This window comes from Mustela putorius, unplaced genomic scaffold, assembly GCF_011764305.1.
Source record: "Mustela putorius furo isolate JIRA1106 unplaced genomic scaffold, ASM1176430v1.1 tig00003913_pilon_pilon_pilon, whole genome shotgun sequence".
NCBI lineage: Eukaryota > Metazoa > Chordata > Mammalia > Carnivora > Mustelidae > Mustela > Mustela putorius.
The window spans coordinates 7,215,400-7,236,772 of NW_025422060.1; the positions used below are offsets into that span (position 1 = coordinate 7,215,400).

At 50.1% G+C, this 21,373-nt stretch overlaps 1 protein-coding gene across 1 annotated transcript in view; it reads left to right on the plus strand.

Moving 5' to 3' along the window:
- Positions 1-4,409, plus strand: part of PROSER2 (proline and serine rich 2) — a 42,407-nt gene extending 37,998 nt beyond the window's left edge. The window contains exon 4 of the mRNA XM_004774904.3: positions 1,432-4,409. Within this exon, the coding sequence (XP_004774961.1) occupies positions 1,432-2,438 (1,007 nt within the window). The 3' untranslated portion in view covers positions 2,439-4,409. The remainder of the gene's footprint in view (positions 1-1,431) is intronic.
- Positions 4,410-21,373: the final 16,964 nt, after the last annotated feature.

Sequence of the window (21,373 nt, forward strand, 5' to 3'; positions counted from 1 at the left end):
ACTAGCTGGCCACATGAATCGGAGGGGAAGGAGAGAGAAAGAAAACTGGAAATGAATTCCAGGTGTAACAATTCATTCTACGAAGAAAACAGGCGAGGTACTTCTATTTTAGCCCTTGGGTTTGATCTCAGAGTTTGAGCAATCTTCTATCCCTGTTTCTCTAGCATGACTTTCCAAAGTAGGAGTATTTGAACTGAGAAGTCTGCTGGTTCAGGAAAGCAGGAAAAGAGCAGACAAGAGTTTGGCTCAGCATCTAGTAGGTTGTGGGTTTGTAGGTTTGCTTGATTCAGGGTGGCCTCCAAGGAGAGGCACGAATTTTGTCTTTTGAATCCTGCGAGAAGACCAGACAGGACGGATGAGGTGGGATTGTCTGGCACTGTCCTTCCTGATCGGAAAAGATCCTCGAAATAAGCTTCGGCAAGGACATGAGGATTGGAACAATGAGGGAGAAACAGAAGGGAAAGTGTTTGGGCTCTTACTACAAAATACTGCCATCTGCCACAAGCCTCTAGAAATATATTTTCTATCGTGCGCGCATGTTTGTGTGTGTGCGAGCTACGTGCGCAAGGCGCGGTGTTACACCAGATTTCACAGACTGGGGTTCTCGGCTCCAGTGTGGAGCTTTGCCTGTAGCCATGTCAGCAAAGAAGAGACTGAATAAGAATTTCCCATTTTTATCACACTTCTTTGAAGTGTGTTTCCTAACGTTAACTTGAACCTGCTGATCCTTTAAAAATGCCAGATTGTATACTAGTGCCAAGAGAAACACTCACTGAGAGAAAGCCGCCCTGCCCACCTGTCTCTACCGTGACATTCTCAGGGCAGTGGCAGTTGCCTTCTCCGGCAGGCGCTGTGTGAGAGTCTGAGACTAGGGACAAATAAGATGCGGTGCGCAGTTCTGCCACAAAGGACAGGTGTGTGGATGTAGGTGCCCACGGTGTTGGGTGGCCTATAATCCATATCTGTTAAGGACATCGTAAAGGCTCAGCGGTGTATTGAGTTTGACCCAGGGCATCTGACACAACCAGCTGGTCTTCATCTAAAAAAACCTGATGCAGGGGTGCCCCCAACCTTCCTGCCTCCATTTCCCCTCAGCAACACTGCCTCCTGAGGTGGGTTGTTATTCTGTCCTGGTCCACACCTCCTTAGAAGCCCACATGCTCCGTGTGCATCCCAGGGGCTGAGCCTTCAGACTGGCATCTTCTACTGTCCCTGACGCGTCATGCCTTCTCATAACTCACGGGGGTGGTGAGACTCACGGGGCAGGTTCTCCTTCGCTGGGCCAGGGAGGTTAGCCGACAGGATGCTGACATTGCTGCTGATGTTGGCTTTATGTCCCTTGTACGCCCTCATGAATCCAGTGGGAAGGCAGTGGGATGCATTTATTTTTACCTAACGTGGTACCTGATGAGGGTTCTGCCTCCTTTTCAGGGACTGGCCCTGTTGGGAAGGAAGACATTCCTGTCCTTGAGGGCAGGAAACCAGAAGCCGGGGATCCTCCCTTGCCAGGCCCAGCAGCTCCAGAGGCCCCTCCTGTGCCGCCCTCCCCGCCTGTGGCCACAGCAGCCGCGCCCCCTAGGAAAGAGCTGCTGGCCCCAGCTCCCCCGTCAGAGCACCCCAAACTGCCCCGCTCCGTTCCCACTCCCCTGGTAATCGCTCAGAAAATGTCTGAGAAGGTGGCAGGGAATGAAGGGTTTCCGCCTGTGTCCCCCTCCAAGGAGAGCAAGCCAGGGGACTGGAGGACACTGCCTTTGGGGGCCCCTCGGCATGGGGACACTTTCCTGTGGCACAAACACACAGCCCAGCCCGCGCCCAAGATCCACCGCTTCCCAAGCAACATTAGCGTGACCAACAGCGCGGGGAAGGAGTTCAACAAGACCATCTCCAAAGCAGCTGTCAACGTGCAGGAGCGGAAGGCCCGGGTCTTGGCCAACATCAATGGCGTCTCTTTCCTGGCCGTGGGGGAGGTGGAAGACCGGGCCCCCAAGGCTGAGGTTGCCGAGCTAGGGACGCGTGGCCAGAGCAAGCCAGGCCCCATCCACGATGCCGTGTCCACGCGGGCGGGCAGCCACACCGGCACTCTGCAGTCCAGAGGCGTGCAGACGGAACAGTGCCCGTCATTGGCCAATGGCTTCCAGAGCATCCACGACGTCCTGAAGAGTGAGCCCAGTGCCTTTGTCTCAATGGGGAAAACTGTCACCTTCCGTCCAGACCCGGCACTGGCCGGCAAACTTGCACGGCAGAATGCCAGCAGGAGCCTTTACGAGCACCGGCAGCCGGACTGCAGCCAGGATGCCAGGAAGCGGTCAGGGTCGCTGCCCAGGGCTGTTGGGTTTAGGCCCCAGGGTATCACTGTCCAGTTCTCTGGTCGCGGCTCCACAGAGGAGGCCCGCCGGGAGGCCCTGCGCAAGCTTGGCCTTCTGAAGGAGAACTTGTGATGGAGGGTGGGGTGGGGCTGGAGAGGCAGGATGGCCAGGCCCATGTGGCCTAACAACAGATGTCCCCGCGTGAGGAGCAGTGGCCACGGTCCCAGGGCTGTGCCCTGTGGAGGACAAGAGATGACAGGTGCCAGGACTCCACAGTCCAGGCGGAGGGAGTGGGGACAGGAAGTGTGCCCGACTCCGCTGCCAAGTCCGAGCAGGGCGATCCTTCTGGGAGAGTCCGGCCTCCTATCTTGTCTTCCTTTTTCTTGGAGTTCAAAGACGAGCCCTGAAAACCCTAAATGCCATATCTTTTTTTTTTTCTTTTTTTTTGGATTTAGAAGGAAGGGGATTGGATCTGATCTGTTTACTTTTCAGTCTCTCATCTAGACTTCTCCCAAGGAGGGGACACCCAAGACATTTAGATCTCTTACATTTAGTTATCCATGAAAGGGATTGCCTCTTCCTTTTCTGAGAAAATAAAACAGAAATGCCCATTCAATCTTTATAACATCTCAGAGCATCTATCTCCCTTGGTTTTTCTGTTTGTTTCTCAGGGGTAAATGTTGGTGTGTTGGCCCTAGATGTGCCTTTGTTTCTGGCTATAATTTGGTTTACCCATGTGTTGCTTTGGATTTTTAAAAAATTGAATATTGAAATGAATCCTTCAGAATATGTAATTTTGAGTTACAGGAACGGAATGGGAAGGCCGGATTTGGAAAAGGTGGTAATTTTCAGTAAGTCCCATCAGACTATGGGGGCTTTGTCACTGGGAGATATGTGGGTGAGCGTGTATGGTGTATATACCTGTCTGTAATGTGTGTTTATGGAAACTTGTGTTCACACGCACATATCTTCGTGAGTCCACATCCACCAACGTTTCAAGACCCTATCAAGTAACTAGAGGATGTAAGGTAAGTGCCCTTCCTACTCTCTCGATGGACGCAGCCATCCCAGCTACAATGGGAGAGAGACTGGAACCTTTAAGGACACATCTCAATCATCTCCATAATCAGAGTGCTTCTTACTCACCCATGGGTCGCTCTGTACCCAGGGAAGGTAATATTTCAAGTAGGCTTCCAGAGAAGCAAGATAGTTCTTTTTTTTTTTTTTTTTAAGTGAAGAACATTTTTAAGGATGTATCCCCTAATTTTAACCTGATTTCAATTTATCACCCAATTTTACTTGTGCGTGTTGCAAGGTAGCTAGTGAACAGAAGGAAATGAAAACATTCTTGAGATCCCTCGTGTTCTGTGAGCACAATCTCAGGTTTAGTTTTAAAGGGGAACGAAACCCCAGCAAGCTAGGTTCCACAGTTCTTGAGTACTGCTTTTCTCCCAGACTGTGTGTTACATGCTGAGTTGTAGCCACAAGCATGTTATTATTAAAACTATTTAAGGCTGGAGTCTTAAGCCTCTAAAAATAGACTGGGAAGGGCCCCAACTGCAAGTCACGCCCTTTTGTTATTATGTCTCAGTGTCACAGACTTGGTTGCCTCCTGTTGAGTATTATTTAAATTAAAACTTTTAAATGTGTCGTAAAGGACATCTTTCGTAGTGTTCAATTTGCCTTGTAAGTTACATAAATTGATTGTCAATGTTTCCTTAGAACTACAGTATTTAGTGTCTCATCCAGCCCATGTCCTCCTAAAATAATCTTATAGATTCTTGATGGTCTTAATTTAAATAGGTGCTTTGATTTTACAGGTTTTCAAAATAGTTTTTATTGTGTTCCTATTTATGTTGGATTTTGTTTGAAGAATTCTTGAGGGCTATATTACCCTTTCATAAGGAGAGATGCCATATAGTGTTTAAAAGAGGGTCTTTTAATGGTCTTTTATGGCTAACATTTTAAATATCCTTTAAATATGAGAATTATCTCTTGTATGCTATCCTATGACTTCACTGTGATTAAGGTCAACATGACTCTAAGTATATTGTTCCCATGATGACGGTTTTGAAAAATAAATTTAGAGATTTGTCTTAAGTAGAAACAGCTTTGTTTTTGCATTTTATACTTGCACCCAATTATTTTCTTTTAAATGGTTATATCCTTCCCTTATATTTATTCATAATTATACTGGCTATTACTCTGGCCATTTCTTGTGCCCCAAACCCTAGTAATTAAAGGCATGTGTTTTGTACAAGATTCAAATGATAGCTATTAATGCTGTAACCTGTATACGTTTCATGTTAATAAAATCATCTAGTTTGGGAGCCCCTGGATGGCTCAGTCGGTTAAGCACCTGTCTTTAGCTCGGGTTGTGATCCTGAGGTCCTGGGATGGAGCCCCACATCGGTCTCCCTGCTCAGCGGGGAGTCTGTTTCTCCCTCTGCCCCTCACCCTGCTCGTGCTTTCTCTCAAATAAATGAAATTAAATTAACCTCTAGTTTGCAGTGAGGCATTAGTTCCCTTGTCATAACTATGTGACAGGACATTCACAAAGGCTCATCTTCAAGGGAACGCTAAGGATCACATTTCAAAGCAAAATTGTAATGAAAAGAAAAGATTAATCTCCAGTGCCCAGGGTTTTTTTTTTTTTTCTTTTCAAAGTAATACCTGTAAATCACATTCCGTTTTTATGAAACTCTTTATCTTAATACTTAAAAATGGTGGGAAAGATTTCCTGCTTTTCGGAAGGTATGTACACATGCCACTGAAGTCTCCTCCGCACACAGTACTACTTCGCAGATACCACAGCAACAATCCATACACAGTACTACTTTGTGGATTCCAGAGTCACAATCCACACATACTACTACTTCACAGATTCCAGAGAAACACTCCACACACAGCACTACTTCATGGATTCCAGAGTAACAATCCACACACAGTACTACTTCATGGATACCACAGTAAGAAGCCCCACACAGCACTACTTCCCAGATTCCAGAGAAATAATCCACACACATTAACACTTCACAGATACCAGAGTAACAATCTGCACACAGCACTGCTTCGTGGATACCGGAACAACAATCTGCACACAGTACTACTTCATGGACTCCAGAGCAACAAACCACACACAGTACTACTTGTGGATTCCAGAGAAACAATCCCACACGGGTATCAGCTGCTTTGCAGATACCAGAGTAACAATCTGCACACAGTGCTACTTTCCAGATACCAGAGTAACAATCCGCACACAGTACTGCTCTGTGGATTCCACAGTAACATGCACGCACAGCACTACTTCACAGATACTAGAGCAGCCATGTCTGTTCCCATCCCTCCTCCTCCCTGCTCCGCTGTGCGTTTCATCTGTGCTCCCTAATCTGCACAAACTGGGAGAAAGTCTGATCTCTGCTCTTGTCCCCCAGCTGGCATTGTTCTCTTTCAAGACCCGTTGAGGAGAAAGACAGGGGGTGTCCTGAGTCTGTCGAGGTACACACGGCGGGGTTCGGGCCTGAGCCCGCTCCTGCTCTGCCTTCCCTGCGCAGCACACACGGTCATGGGCAGTATAGGATTCTTCACACAAAATTCCTCGTGGGGGGCTCCTAAGGTCAGCTCCCCATTTTCATGAAGAGGTTAGTGGAGTTGATAAGTGAGGCCTCAGGAGATCCTCAGGATTGGCCTTTTTATTTGTAAAGAAATCAGAAAGGTATTCTCTTCCTTAAATTCCCACAGCTCTGGCTATGAGGCCTTTGACCCTTCAGAGGATTTGGTGGGGATGTTTTTGATACAGGTGATCTAAGAAATCAGTTCTTGATGTTTATTCAAGAGGAACATAGAGAGAAATAAGATAAATATGAAAACAATACACTCTTATCGAGAAAGGCGTCCCTGCTGGGCCGGGTCCCTAATGGAGGCAGCAGAATGAGGCATTGTTTCCCTAGGAGTGTTTTTGACCACCTGGAAAAGGTTTAATACATTTCTCTCCCTCAGCTGTCCCTTGAGATCTTAAATGTTTGTCATCAAACCCTGGTGTTCCCTGAAGGCTCGGAGCTGGTTTGCTGTGTTTTTCCTCTGCTCTGGCCTGTGACCCCCCGCTGCCTGCCTGGTGGGGGAGGGGTAGGAGGAAGGGGAGGTGTGTGAGGAACGCTCACCTGTGAAAGGTTCGTGTTGTCATTGAAATGACAAGCCACCAAACAGGTTCTGTTTGTTCTCTTCACAGCAAGGCTTTCTCGGGCTTTCAAGTATGGGAACAAGTTGGCATATCCTTTTCTAATCTACTCACTGGACAAGCCCTGCTTTCAGATACCTGAGAAAAGAGAAGGCAGGGCTCTAAGCCACCGAGTCCTGGGAAGATGGGGACTGGAACTGCATTGGAGGGGTGGGGGTGGGGGAGTGGCTGGGCCAGGAATGCAGCCACCTGCTGCCTCAGCTGACCAGGCCAGTGCAGCCCCTGCTTCCCTGCCCCTTGCCAGGTTCTCCCTCTTCCCTAAGAGCAAGCAGTGCTGCTAGGGGAAAAAAATCTCTCTGTCCGCATGAGAAAAGGCAGGATCATGACCTAAAGGCACTTCCCAGCCCACGCTTTTCAGCATAAAAGGGTCAACCTCTGTGTGTGAGGTTTGTGGTCGATCTAAAATGTCTCTTTATTTTAAAACAGATCATGAAACTCTTCCCTGCATATTCCAAATTCATGAGACTTAGGAAAGGCCAACCGCTGCCGTCACCAGCAGGCTCACTCGCTGTCCTGGCTACTGTCCTTCTAGGGAGGCCACTGACGACCCCAGAAGCCAGGCAGTGCCCAGCCCATGCGATACCATTGGCGCACCAACTGGGCCAGCACTGCTGTGTAAGGATCTCCTTTAGGCCCGCTTATCATCTGAAGCGCAGGAACTTTCTATTCAACAATGAGCTAAAGGCGGGGAAACAGAGTGATTTTCAGAAATGGCCCAGAAAGCCAAAATGGCAAACACGGTTCGCTAAGCTGGGCGGGGCAAACCACAAATGGCCCTGAGTCAGGGGTAGGGTCCACCAATGACACCCCCCACCCCAACTCGGAGAACGGTGCAATCCTGGGGCACCTCCTAGTGTTGCTTTCTGCCTTCCGATTCCCCCAGTGCCCAGACCTGTGTGCCATGGGCTCCCAAGGGCCCTTCTGCTTTGGGGGCATGCCAGGATCTAGAGCAAAGCCGAGTCAGAAGGAATCTCCCTGCCTCCATGGCCAAGTTCAATGTAGGTTTTCCTGATTCCCACTGCTTCTTCAAGACGCTTAAGCCAGCCATTTCCCCAGCTAACCGTGTTTCTGAGGTTCAGAGAGTATTTCCAAAGGGGAAACCCATCCTCATTTTGTGGAGGGCCTCGGGGGTCTACTTTCTGGGCACTGGAGCTCCTAGTGTGGCCACTTAGGTTCGGGATTCAGCGGTCACCCCCGCCCAACACCCCCTGCCTGCACTCAAGGTAGGGGCTGGGCCGCTCCGGCCTGGGGGGCCAGAGGTAGGAATTCACATTCAGAAGCAGAGGTTAATGGAACTTAGTCCTTGATAAACATGTCACACTTCATAAACCAGCCTCTCAGTGTTTGTGGGTCAAGCACAGCTGCCAAGGATAACAACCAAAGTTCTGGAAATAACCTTTAAGGGGTGGGGTGAGTGAGCAAGGAATCCGTGTGTCAGGCAGAGAGGCTCCCGAGCACAGAGGCCCTGTGTGTACACACGTGTGTGTGCTGGCGGGAGCAGGCACACGCACTTCTAGGCGACAGGTGAGATCCGTCCACGGGATTCGCTGATTGCCGCTGAGTGGCGTGCACCCCTCGAGTGGGGGACATGCAGCGGGAGGCTGGCCCTTGTTATTAGAGATGCGTTCCAGCCTCCGTGGTCTTTGTGCAATCACATCACACCGATGGAACCCACACCCCGACGTTATTGGGGTGGTAACGATAGAAGGTTCTCTCCTGCTTCCAACGGGTCTTCCTGTGGTACGTGGCTTTCCAGTCCATGGGATAGGACAGAATTTATCCTGTCACTTAGACATCCTTTGGTGTCTATGCATTTTGAAGTTGGGGGGAGATAACCTTTGCTTTGTGAAGACAATGTCAAAGAGGAGGAAGGTTCAGGAAGGGCCTCCCTGGCCGGCCTTGACATACCAGCCGGGGAGCCTCACCTCCCTGGGGCTTGCTTTCCAAACCCAGCTTGGGGCACCTCGGCAGGCTCTTCCCAGCTCATCATCCCTGGGTTTGTGATATATCTTCTAAGGCCCTTTATTCTCCAGCCCAATCGTAAAAACCAAAGGAACTCAACTGAAGTGTTAATCACGGACAGCAGTTGTCCAAAACTGCAGCTTAGGAGGAGAACCAAGTGGTGCTAAATAGGACCGTGTTTGCCGATTCATCCAGCGAGTCTGTGTGTCCCTCCCTGTGCCCCACACTGTGAGTGGTGCTAAATGTCACCGCCTGTTCCTCATGACCGCCTGTCAGGCGGCTGCGAGGACAACATTCACAGATGAGAAAATGCAGACTCCTCTTCTTCACAAGGGATGCCCGGGAGGGGTGGGGGGGGGATTAGTAGTCCATACCCTGGTGGCATGGAATGCAAACTCCCTGCTTCCCGCACCTTCTGTGAAGCTGCCCAAGCCTCACCAGGCTGATGCCTTTCCAGCTGTCCCTTCTCCCAAGTGTGGAGAGGGCTGACCCTCTTCATTGTCACCGAGAGAGGCCACCATCTTGTGTCTCCTCTGCCGAGCCCTTCTAGTCTCCCATGCAGCCACGTCCTGCGGTGTTCTTTCTGCCCCCTACTCGCTGGGGCCCATCCCCAGCTTACAGCCGTGCCTCAGCTTACAGGGTCTGGAGGGCGGGGCATCGCTAGGGAAGGGAGGGAAGGCAGGTGGGGACTGTCATTTCCACAGTCTGGCTTGGTTGAAAGAGCATTCCAGTGGGCGGAACAGAGCTGGAAAGAGGAAAGGGAAGTGGGTTGTGTTCCCGGGCCTGAGAAGGGCCCTTCCACGGGGGCGTGGGTTGCTTGAACCTGCTGCTGCATGTGACCTCTGCCTCGGGGGATCCAGTTCAAAGCAGATCCTTTGGCTCCATGCCTCCACTCCCACCTTCAGGGCTTGCTCCTGGAATCCAGAATTGCCAGTCGTGGTTTCCAACACCCCCGTGTGTGCAAGCCTCCCACGCACACGCTGCACACCCAGCTAGCCAAGTTCACTGGGGGACATTGCCCAGGCTGCTCCTTGGCAGTCCTTTGAAGTTGTGGTTGGTACTGGAAAGGCAGCCAGGCTTCAGTGGAAAGTCTGGGACTCGGCTGCCCCAAGCATCAGGGCTCAAAGCAGGACAAGGCCCCGCAGAGGCCCACACCCGGCCTCAGCCTCTCCCCCTGCCCGAGGCCACCCAGCTCTGGGTGGGAACCCTTCCGGAGGCCGCTGGGACTAGACTCGGCCTCACCATTCTAAATCTCTAGCCACAGTCCACTCAGGACACAACTGCAGCACAAACTGGTGGTCCTTCCCCAATCGTGTCAAGAATTATTGCACGTCTGCCAACATTTGTAGGTGACACTGAAGTTTTGTCCACCTTTTATTGGGATGAACCAGCTCTCAGAGAACTGGGCATCTCCTCACCTTGAAAGGCTCTACATTTCTTCTAATAAGAAGTGTTTATTTTTTAATTATTTTTAAGGTTTTATTTATTTATTTGAGAGAGAGAGAACAAGCAGGCGAAGCAGAGGGAGAGGACGAAGCAGGCTCCCCGCTGAGCAGAGAGCCCCACGCGGGACTCCATCCCAGGACCCTGGAATCATGACCTGAGCTGAAGACAGATGCTTAATGGACTAAGCCACCCAGATGCCCTGTTGTTGGTGTTTCAACTGTGTTTTGGTACATTTCTTCCAGGAGTAACTTCTTTCAGTGCTAGTTTGGGCCAGATCTAAAAATCCCTCAATTTTATCTTTAAACCAGCTTTTCTTCTCAGTGGAATCATCCACAGGCACAGTGATTCCAAACAACCACTTGCTATTTCTAGAAATCAGATCCACCTTCAAAGGTATATTTTTCCCTAATGCATTCTGCCTGATTCCAGACTCCACACTGAAACCCAAAGGGCTTCATGAGGAGCAGAGACCACTGACAGGACCGAGTGCATCCAAACCTCAGAGAGAAAAGACTTGAGAAGCAATGAGAGCCACCTCCAGAGGCTTACAGTGCAGTCAGAACAGGGAATCTGAGGCAGCCACAGAAATTACATGGGACAGATTTCAGCTCCAGACAGGAAACGTTAGGGCCTTTGAGCTGAGTGAAAGGGAGAGAACTGTTCATGGGAGTGTGAGTCCCATCTCCATGGAGGTGTGTGAGCAGACACCGTGCAAGTGCTCTGGGACAGGAAGGTGTCAGGAATTGTACTCGGTGTTGCCCCTTCCTCATCTGAGATCTTGTGATGTGTTCACATAGACAGGCTTTGTTGATACTCTGACCTGACTTTGAATCCCAGCCCTATGATTGTTGGCTATATGACTTGACTTCTCTGTGCCTCACTTTCTTCACCTGACAAAATGGGGGTGACCCATACTCCCCTCATAAGGTTGTTGTGGGACTGAATAAAATCACATATGCTAAGTGGAGGCCTGGCACACACAATCACCATCACCACCATCACTATCATTACCACCATTACCACCATCATCAGTATCACCACCATTACCACCATCACCTTCCCATTGTCACCATCACAACATCACTATTAGCACCATCATCATTACCACAACCGTCATCATCACCATCAGCATCACCATTACCATCAGCATCACCACCATCACCACCACCATTGTCACCATCACAACCATCACCATCAGCACCATCAGCACCATCAGCACCACCACCATCAGCATCACCACCATCACCATCCCATTGTCACCACCACAACCATCACCATCAGCACCATCATCATTACCACAACCATCATCCTCATCACCACCATCATCAGCATCACTACCACCATCATCATCACCATTACCATCAGCATCACCACCAACACCACCAACATTGTCACCATCACAACCATCACCATTAGCACCATCAGCATCACCACCATCACCAACATTGTCACCATCACAACCATCACCATTACCATCACTACCATCATCACCATTACCATCACTACCATCATCACCATTACCATTCTCTTGATCACCATCATCCGTACCATCTCCACTTCCATCATCATTACCACCACTAACTCTGTGTCAGAATGCCTATGGAGTCTTCTGGAATGGCTCTGGGCAAGTCTAGCAGCAGCAAGGGTGAGCAGGCACCAGCCTAACAGCCTCATTCAGATACCACTGCTCACCACGGTCCCATTCCTACATGTAGTCTGGTGGTTACTTCAGCAATGAAACAAGTTTTAGATTTAAATTCCACTGCTTACTGAGAAACAGAATTTTGCGACTTTCTAAAAATAAGTCTCCAGAGTTTATTTTCCTTCCTCAGAACTGGGTAGGTCTGGCTTCCTGCTTAGATACACAACATCAGAGGACTCCCTCTTCCAAGTTCACACTTTTCCATGTCTCCTTTCCTTTCCCCATGGGACTCACAGAGCTCCTCTCAGAGCTGGGCTCTCCTGCCACCTCCCAGGGCCTCCTCCCAGGGCCTCCTCCCAGATGAGGAAGTGCCCAGCCCAGCCTCGTGCCCAAAAGGCTCCAGGGAACACTGGGGGATTGTCCAGTCAGAGCCCCTTGGCCTCCTTACTACCCAGGAGGAAATGCTTATTTTGAGCTCCTGGGCTGGCCAGACTGTGGCCGTCAGACTTTCCACCCTGCACAGCACACTCCCAGCCAGTCCTGGCAGAGGGAGATGCTAGGGCAGAATGAAAAGAGGGGGTGCCTCTTCAGCCAAAGCCTCCGGGGTGGGGCCACCGGGAAGCAGGTGGAGTGATCCAGGCCCAGTCTCACCTGCCTCAAGTCAGAAGGCCCTCGTTGCACTCCCTCGGCCTTGCTCTGCACTAGCTCTTGCACCAAGTCACGGCTGTTCAGCCCACTGTGACCCAAGCCAGGTCTCCTTCCAGAGCATAGTGCTAGACCCTGCATCCCTCCCTCCAGTAAATAACCTCCTGGAATTTTCTTCTGCAACTCAACACCCCCCCCCCCAACAGACCCATCATAGCCTTCTCAGCACTCCTGTGGCAATGGGGATGGCAGGTGACCCTGGTGCCATGGAGAGAGGTGAGCGTTCCAGGAAGACCTGGGCTTGAGGATCCACTACAGGCATGCCCTTAACGTACTCAGGTGAGAGATTCTGAAAGACTGAACAAGATAACAGATATGCCTAACTTCGGAAAACTGCTAGTGCTGTAGTGTTGGGCAGTGGTTCTCCAACTGTGTTTCCCCTGGCCAGCAGAATGAACACCATCAGGCACTTTGTTAGCTCCTGGAAGGTCACGACCATGTCCTTCCATGTGCCTCCCCACTGCTGGGTATGGCAGCTGGCACATAGCAGGTGTTCATTTAATAACTCTTGCACAGAATAAGTGTGTGAACCCTGAAAGATAAGACTAACTCAGAAATATTACAATGAATGTATGTTATTTTTATCACTGAGAAAGCAGATAACCTCATTTGAGAAAGAGAGGGGAATGAGAGGAGACAGAAAAAATAGTAGACAAGGCCCATTATCTTTGGCCTGCCTATGATGGCTGCAGGGGAGAGGATGACTGGGAAACGTCCTCTAGAAAAAGGGCCTACACTCCCTCACTGCGTCTCTGGGTCTCCCTAGAATGGACCAAGAGGTCACACGTTGGCTGTGATCAGCGTCCATTGGTTCATCCTCTGAGTATTTGAGCACCTGGGATGTGCCATCCTAGGGCTAAGGATAGTGCGGCGAGTAGGGCACACATAGTCCCACGCTCCCAAGCTGGCAGTCCAGGGAGAAGACAGGCAAATAAACACAGTCACTGCAAGAAGGTAGAACAGTATTGTGACAGGGAAAGTAAGGGGACTAGGGGACAGAGGATGGGGCAGCGGGCAGGGAAGGGCTCTGCTTGGGGAAAGTAGCCAGACCGACTTGAAGGGCATGCAGGAGTTAATGGGACTACAACCAGTAGAGCGTCCCAGGCAGAGGGCACAGCTGGTACAAAGGTCAGAGGCAAGTGGGGACAAAAGCAGCCAGAGTGGAGGGCACACTTGAGATGCTGTCAGTGCCCTGGTCCTGGCATAAAATATGGTGTGAGGCACGGGTGCCATCCCTGCCATTCAATAAACACTCTCCAGATGCTGGAGAGACAGCAGACCAGAGACAGAGTCCAAAATAAGACCAAGACCCTTAGGGGCTTAAGTCCTAGTGGCTGAGACAGAAACAAACCATAAGACCAAGAGCTGTGCTTCAGGGCAAGGGGTAAGCAGAAGTCCTGGAGGGAATGCAGGTGGAGGGAGAAGGGGTGGTGCCCAGGAAGGTGATGGTGGTGTCATGGCAGGTAGGTAGAGTCAGGAACATGTCAGCTCCCCTCTCACATCACCCCACCACTCGGGGCTCTGCGATTTCAGCCAGGTGGTTCCAGAATGCTGGTTTACAATCAAAGAAAGGAAAAATTGCCAGGCTTTCAGGGGAGACTGGAAAAAAGACAAAAAGAGTACTATGCGGGGCACCTGGGTGGCTCTATCGGTTAAGCCTCTGCCTCCGGCTCAGGTCATGATCTCAAGGTGCTGGGATCGAGCCCCACATCGGGCTCCCTACTCAGTGGGGAGTCTGCTTCTCTCTCCCCCTGTGCCTCTCCCCCACTGCTCGTGCTCTCTCTGTCTTGCTCCTTCTCTATTGCTTTCTCTCACTTTCTCTAAAAAAACTAAAATCTTTAAAAAAAAAAAAGATTAAAAAAAATTATACCATGCCATATACTATGCCGTGCTATAGTAATAATATACATTTTGTACATACTACACAATGCTATATTAATTCTATACATACCATACTGTGTTATACATATTATACTGTACATACTTTAGTAAATTGTATATAGTATAGTATAGCATAGTATAGCATGTACAATATAGCATAGTTTACTATAGATTACACTACATATGTCATACTTTACATACTTGACTATGCTATACTAGTACTATAGCATAGTATAGTATGTATAATATAGCATATTGTACTCTATGTACTACACTAAGCTATACTGTGCTATATATATACCATACCTACTATAGCATACATACTAGACTATACCATCCACAATTATACTATATTAATATACTAATATACCATATGCTATACTACGAATAATATACTGATACACTGTACTATACCATACCATGCCATTACACCATAAAGAACATACTATGCTACACTAATGTTATGCTATGCTATACATATACTATACATACTATGCTAATATTGCACTATACCTGTTAAACTATACATGCTATATTCTATGCTATATTAAGCCCATACTATTCATACTATACTATAGTATAGCCTAACGTGGGACACGTAATCCATGCTTCATGGATGTTTGTGAGACTGAGCTAAGGCTTCTCTAGCTCATATTTGGGGAGGGGGTCCTCTTTTTTCTGCTTGCCTTTCGGACTCAAGTTCTACACCCTGAGAGTATCACTTCTAAAGCTGCCTTTCCCTCCCTTCAAGTCTCAGACCTGTCTGGATACGCTTGGAGGGAAGCGGTAAATGACGGGAGCAGGGAGGGTGCTTGTGGCTGAAACATCAGCCAGGGTAATGACAGTTAATGGGAGACTGAATCCCACACCCCAGCCATACCTGTTGATCCTCTGATGAAGGAGGGTGTTTGGTGGGCGTGCCTGCTGGGCTAGTGGCCTCAGAAGACCTCACCATGAGTGGGTCCTAACCAGTTATCCTCTGAAATGGGGCTTGGAACAAAAGCCACCTTGGATTCAGACTTTATTCTATTCTTCCGGAAAAGTGTCAGGAGGCAGTCTGCATAGGGAAAATGAAGATGGGCTCTTGGCCTGGCTCTGCCACTAACATGCCTGGCCCCACCACTAACATGCTATACAGGCTGGTCCCAGGCCACCTGCCACATCTCGGCTGCCTGGTCCCAGTCCACCTGCCTGTGTTAGTCAGGATAGGTTGGGCTCTGCTGTGGTAACAACTGAACTCCAGAATCTTAGAGGCTGAGCAAATAAAAGTTTCTTTTACTCAGTCACCTTGTGGGCCAGGCAGCTCTCCTCTGTCATGTCCTACCCGATCTGGAAGACTTGGCCTCCAGGGTGCCCTTAGCAGGGAAGGAAGAAGCTTCTGGAAGGTCTTGTCTAAAAGAGGCTGGCATCCCTCCTACCGCACACACATCCCACAGCCACACCCCGGTGTAAGAGGGCCTGGAATGCAGTCCCTCCCCAGGAAAAGAAAAATGCATGGAGAGAGCACAGCGTCACCTTCACTCACTCAACTATTAAATCCAGAAATTACTTAATTACGTTTTGGGAGGGGTACCTAATATGTACCATGGAATTAAGTGTTAGAGCTACAGAGATGTCCCGGTCCTCAAGAAGTTCAGTGCGTGAGCAAGACTGCATGGTTTATTGTGGGAGCAGCAAAAAGAGGCAAGCAGCCCAGCTTGGCCAAGGAGTGGACCACGGTGCATGCATAAGAAGAGTCGTGTATGCCTACGGAGATGTACACATGTGTATCATGAACTTTCCTGATGTCAAGGACATGCAGCATGCAATTTATAAACAATGCTGAAATACACAATATTCTACACTGTGCATAGCCAACAGATTCTCACAGAATGCCTTCATTGATCTTTGCCAAACCCTTGCATTCAGCCCTGGGTTGACAAGCAGCCTTGCATTCCAATCAGCTCTCTCCCCAAGCAACTTACTGTCCTTCACTCTGCTCATAAACTATCTCTCCCTTTCATCCTAATTATGTCTATTAAACCGAAACATTTTTTAGAAGATTTATTATCTCTTAGAGAGAGAGAAAGACAATAAGTGGGAGGGGCAGAGGGAAAGCAAACCCCAAACAGACCCACACTGAGCACAGAGCCCGGTGCGGGGCTCAGTCTTAGAACCCTGAGATCACAACCTGAGCCGAATGGAGTCGGAGGTTTCACCAACTGCGCCACCCAGGCCCCCCTAAACCGAAACCTCTTCTAATATGAGCAACTTCTTGGCTAAATCAGTTAAATTTTCAAATGCCGAGAAATGTTCCCTCTATTTTTTTGTATCATTCATCACATCATGGCTAGGGACCCCACAGGGGCTTTTGAGTTCAACCTGCATTACCAACATTTTCTTTCTTGCATCACTTTCTGAAGTGTGGACAATCCACAAATCAAGGCCTGGTTTCTAGAACTTGCCATTTCAGTGGTGTGACTACGCCCACCGTGGCCACTTCCCAGCTACAGAGCTGACATCGTTGAAGACAGAGTCGGAGAGCAAACGGCGGCAGGAAGCCAGCCCTGGGGTACTTCCACCGGACGGAGAGAGAGGACATAAATCCTATCAAGAGCCTAGGATAGAACAATGTAATTAAGAAGCAATGAATTTAGAGTATTTATTGCCTTGTTGAATGGTGAGTTCATATCATTTAATTCGAGGTGATGGCTGCGTTGAACAGTTGGCCTGTAAAAGTTCTGAAAACTTCACAGTCTGTCCAGCCAGGCAACCTGGCCATTGCTGACCCCCTGAGGCAGGTCCGAGGAGGCAGGAGCTCGGCCTGAGCTGAGTGGAGGCAAGCCTGGGGCTTATTCCAGAAGAAGGAAGAAGCAGGAAAATGCAGGTTGGTGGGAGCATCAGCTGAGCCAGAGAAGGCTGGAATGACTAGAGGTGGAACAGGGTGACCACCTAGCCTAGCTTGCCCAGGAAGTCTCTGCCTATGCTCATTGTCCCACAGTCCCCTTTTATTTTCAGAAGTGCTTGGTTTGGGACAAAAATGATACAGCTTCCCTCTACGAAGTCAAGAGCTGCGGCCCTTCTGGGACCCCAGGATCTCAGTACGCATGGGAGGGGGGGAGGAAAGGCTGGTTGGTGGTCAGGGAGGACAGGGAGCCGGGTGGGGAAGGAGCTAGCGGCGGGGACCAGGGAGGTCGCATTCTGGGAAGTCAGGATAGAAAGGGAAGGCTCTGGGATGGCAGGCAGCTGGCTAGAGAGGCTTTCTTTATGGGAGGAGCCGATCTCCAAGGCCCAGCCAGGGCCCAGGCAGGCTGGCCTCAGCTAGAACCAGTGGCCATGCTGTCGGTTGCTCACACAGCTGGCCAGCGGAGAAGCAAGAAATGCACATGAAATTCCAGTATCTAGCACCTGGCTTCCTGACAATGAGGGAAGAGGTGGGCAGGATGGTGCCAAGTGGGATCACAATTCCCTACATGGTCCATCTACTGCGGGAGGCTTGAAATTCTCAGGACAGGGGCGCCTGGGTGGCTCAGTCAGTTAAGCGATCCTGGGGGTCCTGGCATCAAGTCCTGCATCGGGCTCCTTTCTTGGCAGGAGGCTGCTTCTCCCCCTGCCTGCTGCTCTCTCTGCTTGTGTTCTCTCTCAGACAAATAAAAAATAAAATCTTAAAAAAAAAGAAGAAGAAGAAGAAACTCCCAGGACAAAGCAAGAGTACCCCCCTGTTAAGAGTATCCTCTGAGGCTAGTATTGGGGTTTTTCCCCCACAAAACTGGTTCATATCCTCCTCACGTTCACAGCCAGCAACCCCCCTGAATGTCCTAATCCTTCCTGAGCAACCCAGTCCTTTCATTTTCTCCCTCTTCAAGACAGAGGACAGCAGGCCCTTCCCTGGGGGACAGAGCCGGGAGGCGGCACAGCCCAGCTATTAGCCCTCGGCTTCCCCGGGCAGCCGAGGCGCGCACAGGATCCCACGTGTCAGGGCGCGTCCACGCTGCTCTCTGGCAAATCCGCCCAGAACCACACTCCCAAACTCTTAATGTCCTGAAACCTTTATGAGTCTTTCAAACCTTCCATAAATAAGGCAAAGAAGTGAAGGAACATTCTTTGGCTGTGAAGAATGAGGGGAAGACTGAGGGCTCTCCAAGCTGCGGGCCATGTACTTTTCATGGCTGCGTTTCATAAAAAGCTGAACAGAGGGAGGACATGTCTAACGCTCTTCCGGGGACTCCTTCTGTGTCTGTGTTTCAGAGGACAGGTACGTAGGTAGATAGATAGATGATAAAGTTCACACGCACAGATGAATGTACTGAACCTCACGTTGGTCCTCAGAGGTGACTTCCAGAATCCCACAGCTAGCTGGCAAACGTCAGAGCTGAGATTTGAACCCGGACACTCTTGCTCTTGACTGCAACACTAGGCCACTTTCCCATACCTGGAGCTGGGGTGGGAGGGGGATGTCCCTTCACTGGACCTTTCCCACCCCTCTGGGACACACAGGAGCTGGGAGTCACATCCCACGTAGCATTAGACCCAGGGTAGGCCCAGATTGTGAGTCCCACAGCTTAGACAATTTGGGGGGGTCCTTCCTGGAGACAAAGACTTCAGAAATATGACTGCAAATCATGCAGGCTGTGGAAGAGGCTGAGCGACTGCCCTACAGCTCTGGGGCTGTTAGACTCCAGTGAGCTATACTAAGGCTTCCTGAAGTCTCTTCTGTCCACTGGCACCTTGTCTGTCTCCCCCCATCTCAGAGGGGAATCTGCAAGGGATCTGAGGGAAATCCTAAAATAGCCCATACCCCTCTCAGCTCAGCTGGGGGGAGCGCCAGAGGCTGGGAGCCTGGTGGTGCTCAGAGAAAGGCAGACCGGAAGCTGTGGGCACTGGGCCTGAGTCCCGAAAGCATGAACAGCCAGGAGGAAAACGTGGAAAATTTTCTGACCAGCCCCGAAACTGGTGGGATCATTAAAATGTAACCCATCCAAGGTCACTCATGTGGCCTGAAGCTCATGTGGAAGCACAGAAGGAAAAAAAGACCTGTTCTCTCTTGACTGCCACCAGTGGCTCTTCTTTTTAAGAGATGCAGACAGGGTCACAGATGACCCAAGTCAGAAAGCCTCAGTCTCTAGGGAACAGTCTCTGTGAACATTGCCACCAGTTGTCTTTGGTTCCTAAGTTTCAGAGACCTTCACTGCTGACTGGAAGATTCCATCATCAAAGGTTCTCATAGGCTCTTCCTCCCTCTGCCTTCCCTAACAGCAAGGACAGGCAAAAGCCAGAAGGTAGGGAGGAGAAGGTGAGGTGGGGAGGGGAAGGTGAGGCTCCATGGGGGAGGAGCCAGGCTGTAGGGGAGGCCTGGGCAGAGAGGGGTGGGGGGGCATTGCGGGGGAGAGGGCTGTTGAGTGTAGGTGGTCCAGCAGAGGGTCCCAGAGCCAGGGAGGGTCAGGGGATGGCATCCTTGTGGAGGAGGGGACAATGTGACAGCAGGTGAGTCACACACAGCGGGAATCAAAATGTTAAGGACCGTGGGAGCCAGCTTTGTCCATGTCTGAGAAGAGGGCTACCCACACAGAAAGGAGAAAACTAGAAGGAACCCTGTGGTGTTGGGTTGGAATCAGAGATGTTGGATGTTTCCAGTCGACATCAAGAGAAGTAGAAATAGACGGGCCGTAAGCGTGTGTGCACACAGATTCGTGCATGCAGGTTCCCGTGTTCTGCCCACAACACTGTAGTATCCGCAGCCATGCGTGGCATGTGGATGCAAACTTCTGAATACCACTCTAAGAGGAGACTGGTCTGTGACACGTATTAAAGATAGGATGGCGGGTGACTCGGGGGTCTGTGGTGGGGGAAACTGATGAGCCTGGACCCCACTCCAACACAGGGAAGTCAGGGTGAGGGCCATTCCCGCCCGATGACCCCACAGAATTCTTGCTGAGTGCAGACCAGGGGGCTAAGGGGTCCAGGTTGGGGATGAGGAATTTGACCAGACGGCCAGGGTGGTTGGTGTGGGCCCGAGGGGTGGTGATAAAATGACTTAGCATGGTTCTTGCTCAAAGTGGATTCCACAAGGACAGAGAGGGAGCCCACACTGGCCCCAGCAGTGCAGAGTTCAGAGGAGCCCAAGTATAGTTATATCAAGGGGAGTCTCTGTCACCATCCGCTGTCACCTGGAAAGACTTGGGGCTTTTGAGAGGAATGGCCGCTCCAGAGCTTTGGACAGGAAACTGCAAGATCAGCCTAAAACATACTTTTGTGCCAGAGAAACCGGAATTGCTCAGAGAATGACAGGGACATGCCAGAAAGACACAGAAGCCATCTGGAATGGGCTCCTGCTGACCACACTGGGGACAACTGGAGCATCAAGACACATGATAATAATAATGAGTCAGAACCCATAGGATGGACTCGGAAACCACAAGTTCACACGTATGCCAATTAGTTAATTATATCAATTAGTTATCATAATCATATTTAGAATTAATTAACTCTATTTGAGGAGTAAATGGATATTTCCATGGTTTCAAAGTGCCTCCCCACAAAAATACTGAATAATCACAAACGCAATCCAGCTTCCCACGAGGACCTGGCAGACGGACCCTAATCAGGGAATCAACGTTCCAGGTGTGATGGAGCAAGGGGAGACCACGCGGCGCTGAACCCAACGCCATGACCCGAATCCCTGAGGGACACCCCCCACACAACGGAGTCTGCAGTGCTTAAAAGTCTAGATACCTGGCAAGCGCACGAGACCCTTACTGATGGCAGGAGACAGAAGAGAGCTCACAGCCAGATGATTCTCTGCTGGATACATCTGGTCAGAGGCCACTACTGGGAACAGTGCGGGGGTCTGAAGGGGATAGAATGCCTGGGCAGTAGGAATGGAGTGGACACATCTCCCGATTTGACGGGTGCTTTGTGATCATGTAGCCGAATGTCCTTGTGTGTGGAGATGACAACGCTGAAACATCCAGGGGAGAGCGAGACACCATGTCAGCCGTTTCTCCCCACGTGGACCTGGACAAATATTTACAGCGTGTTTGCAACTTTTCTGTAAAAGTTTGAGGTCATTTCGAAATGCATCAGTCAGTCTTCCATAAAATTATGGTTCCCGGGGATGGCAGGGAACTCGACAGATTGGTTAGTCAGGCCCCCTGTCCTGGGGCCTGGATGGGTTTAATTACCCCCATTTCACAGAAGAGATAGTTGAGAGAGAGC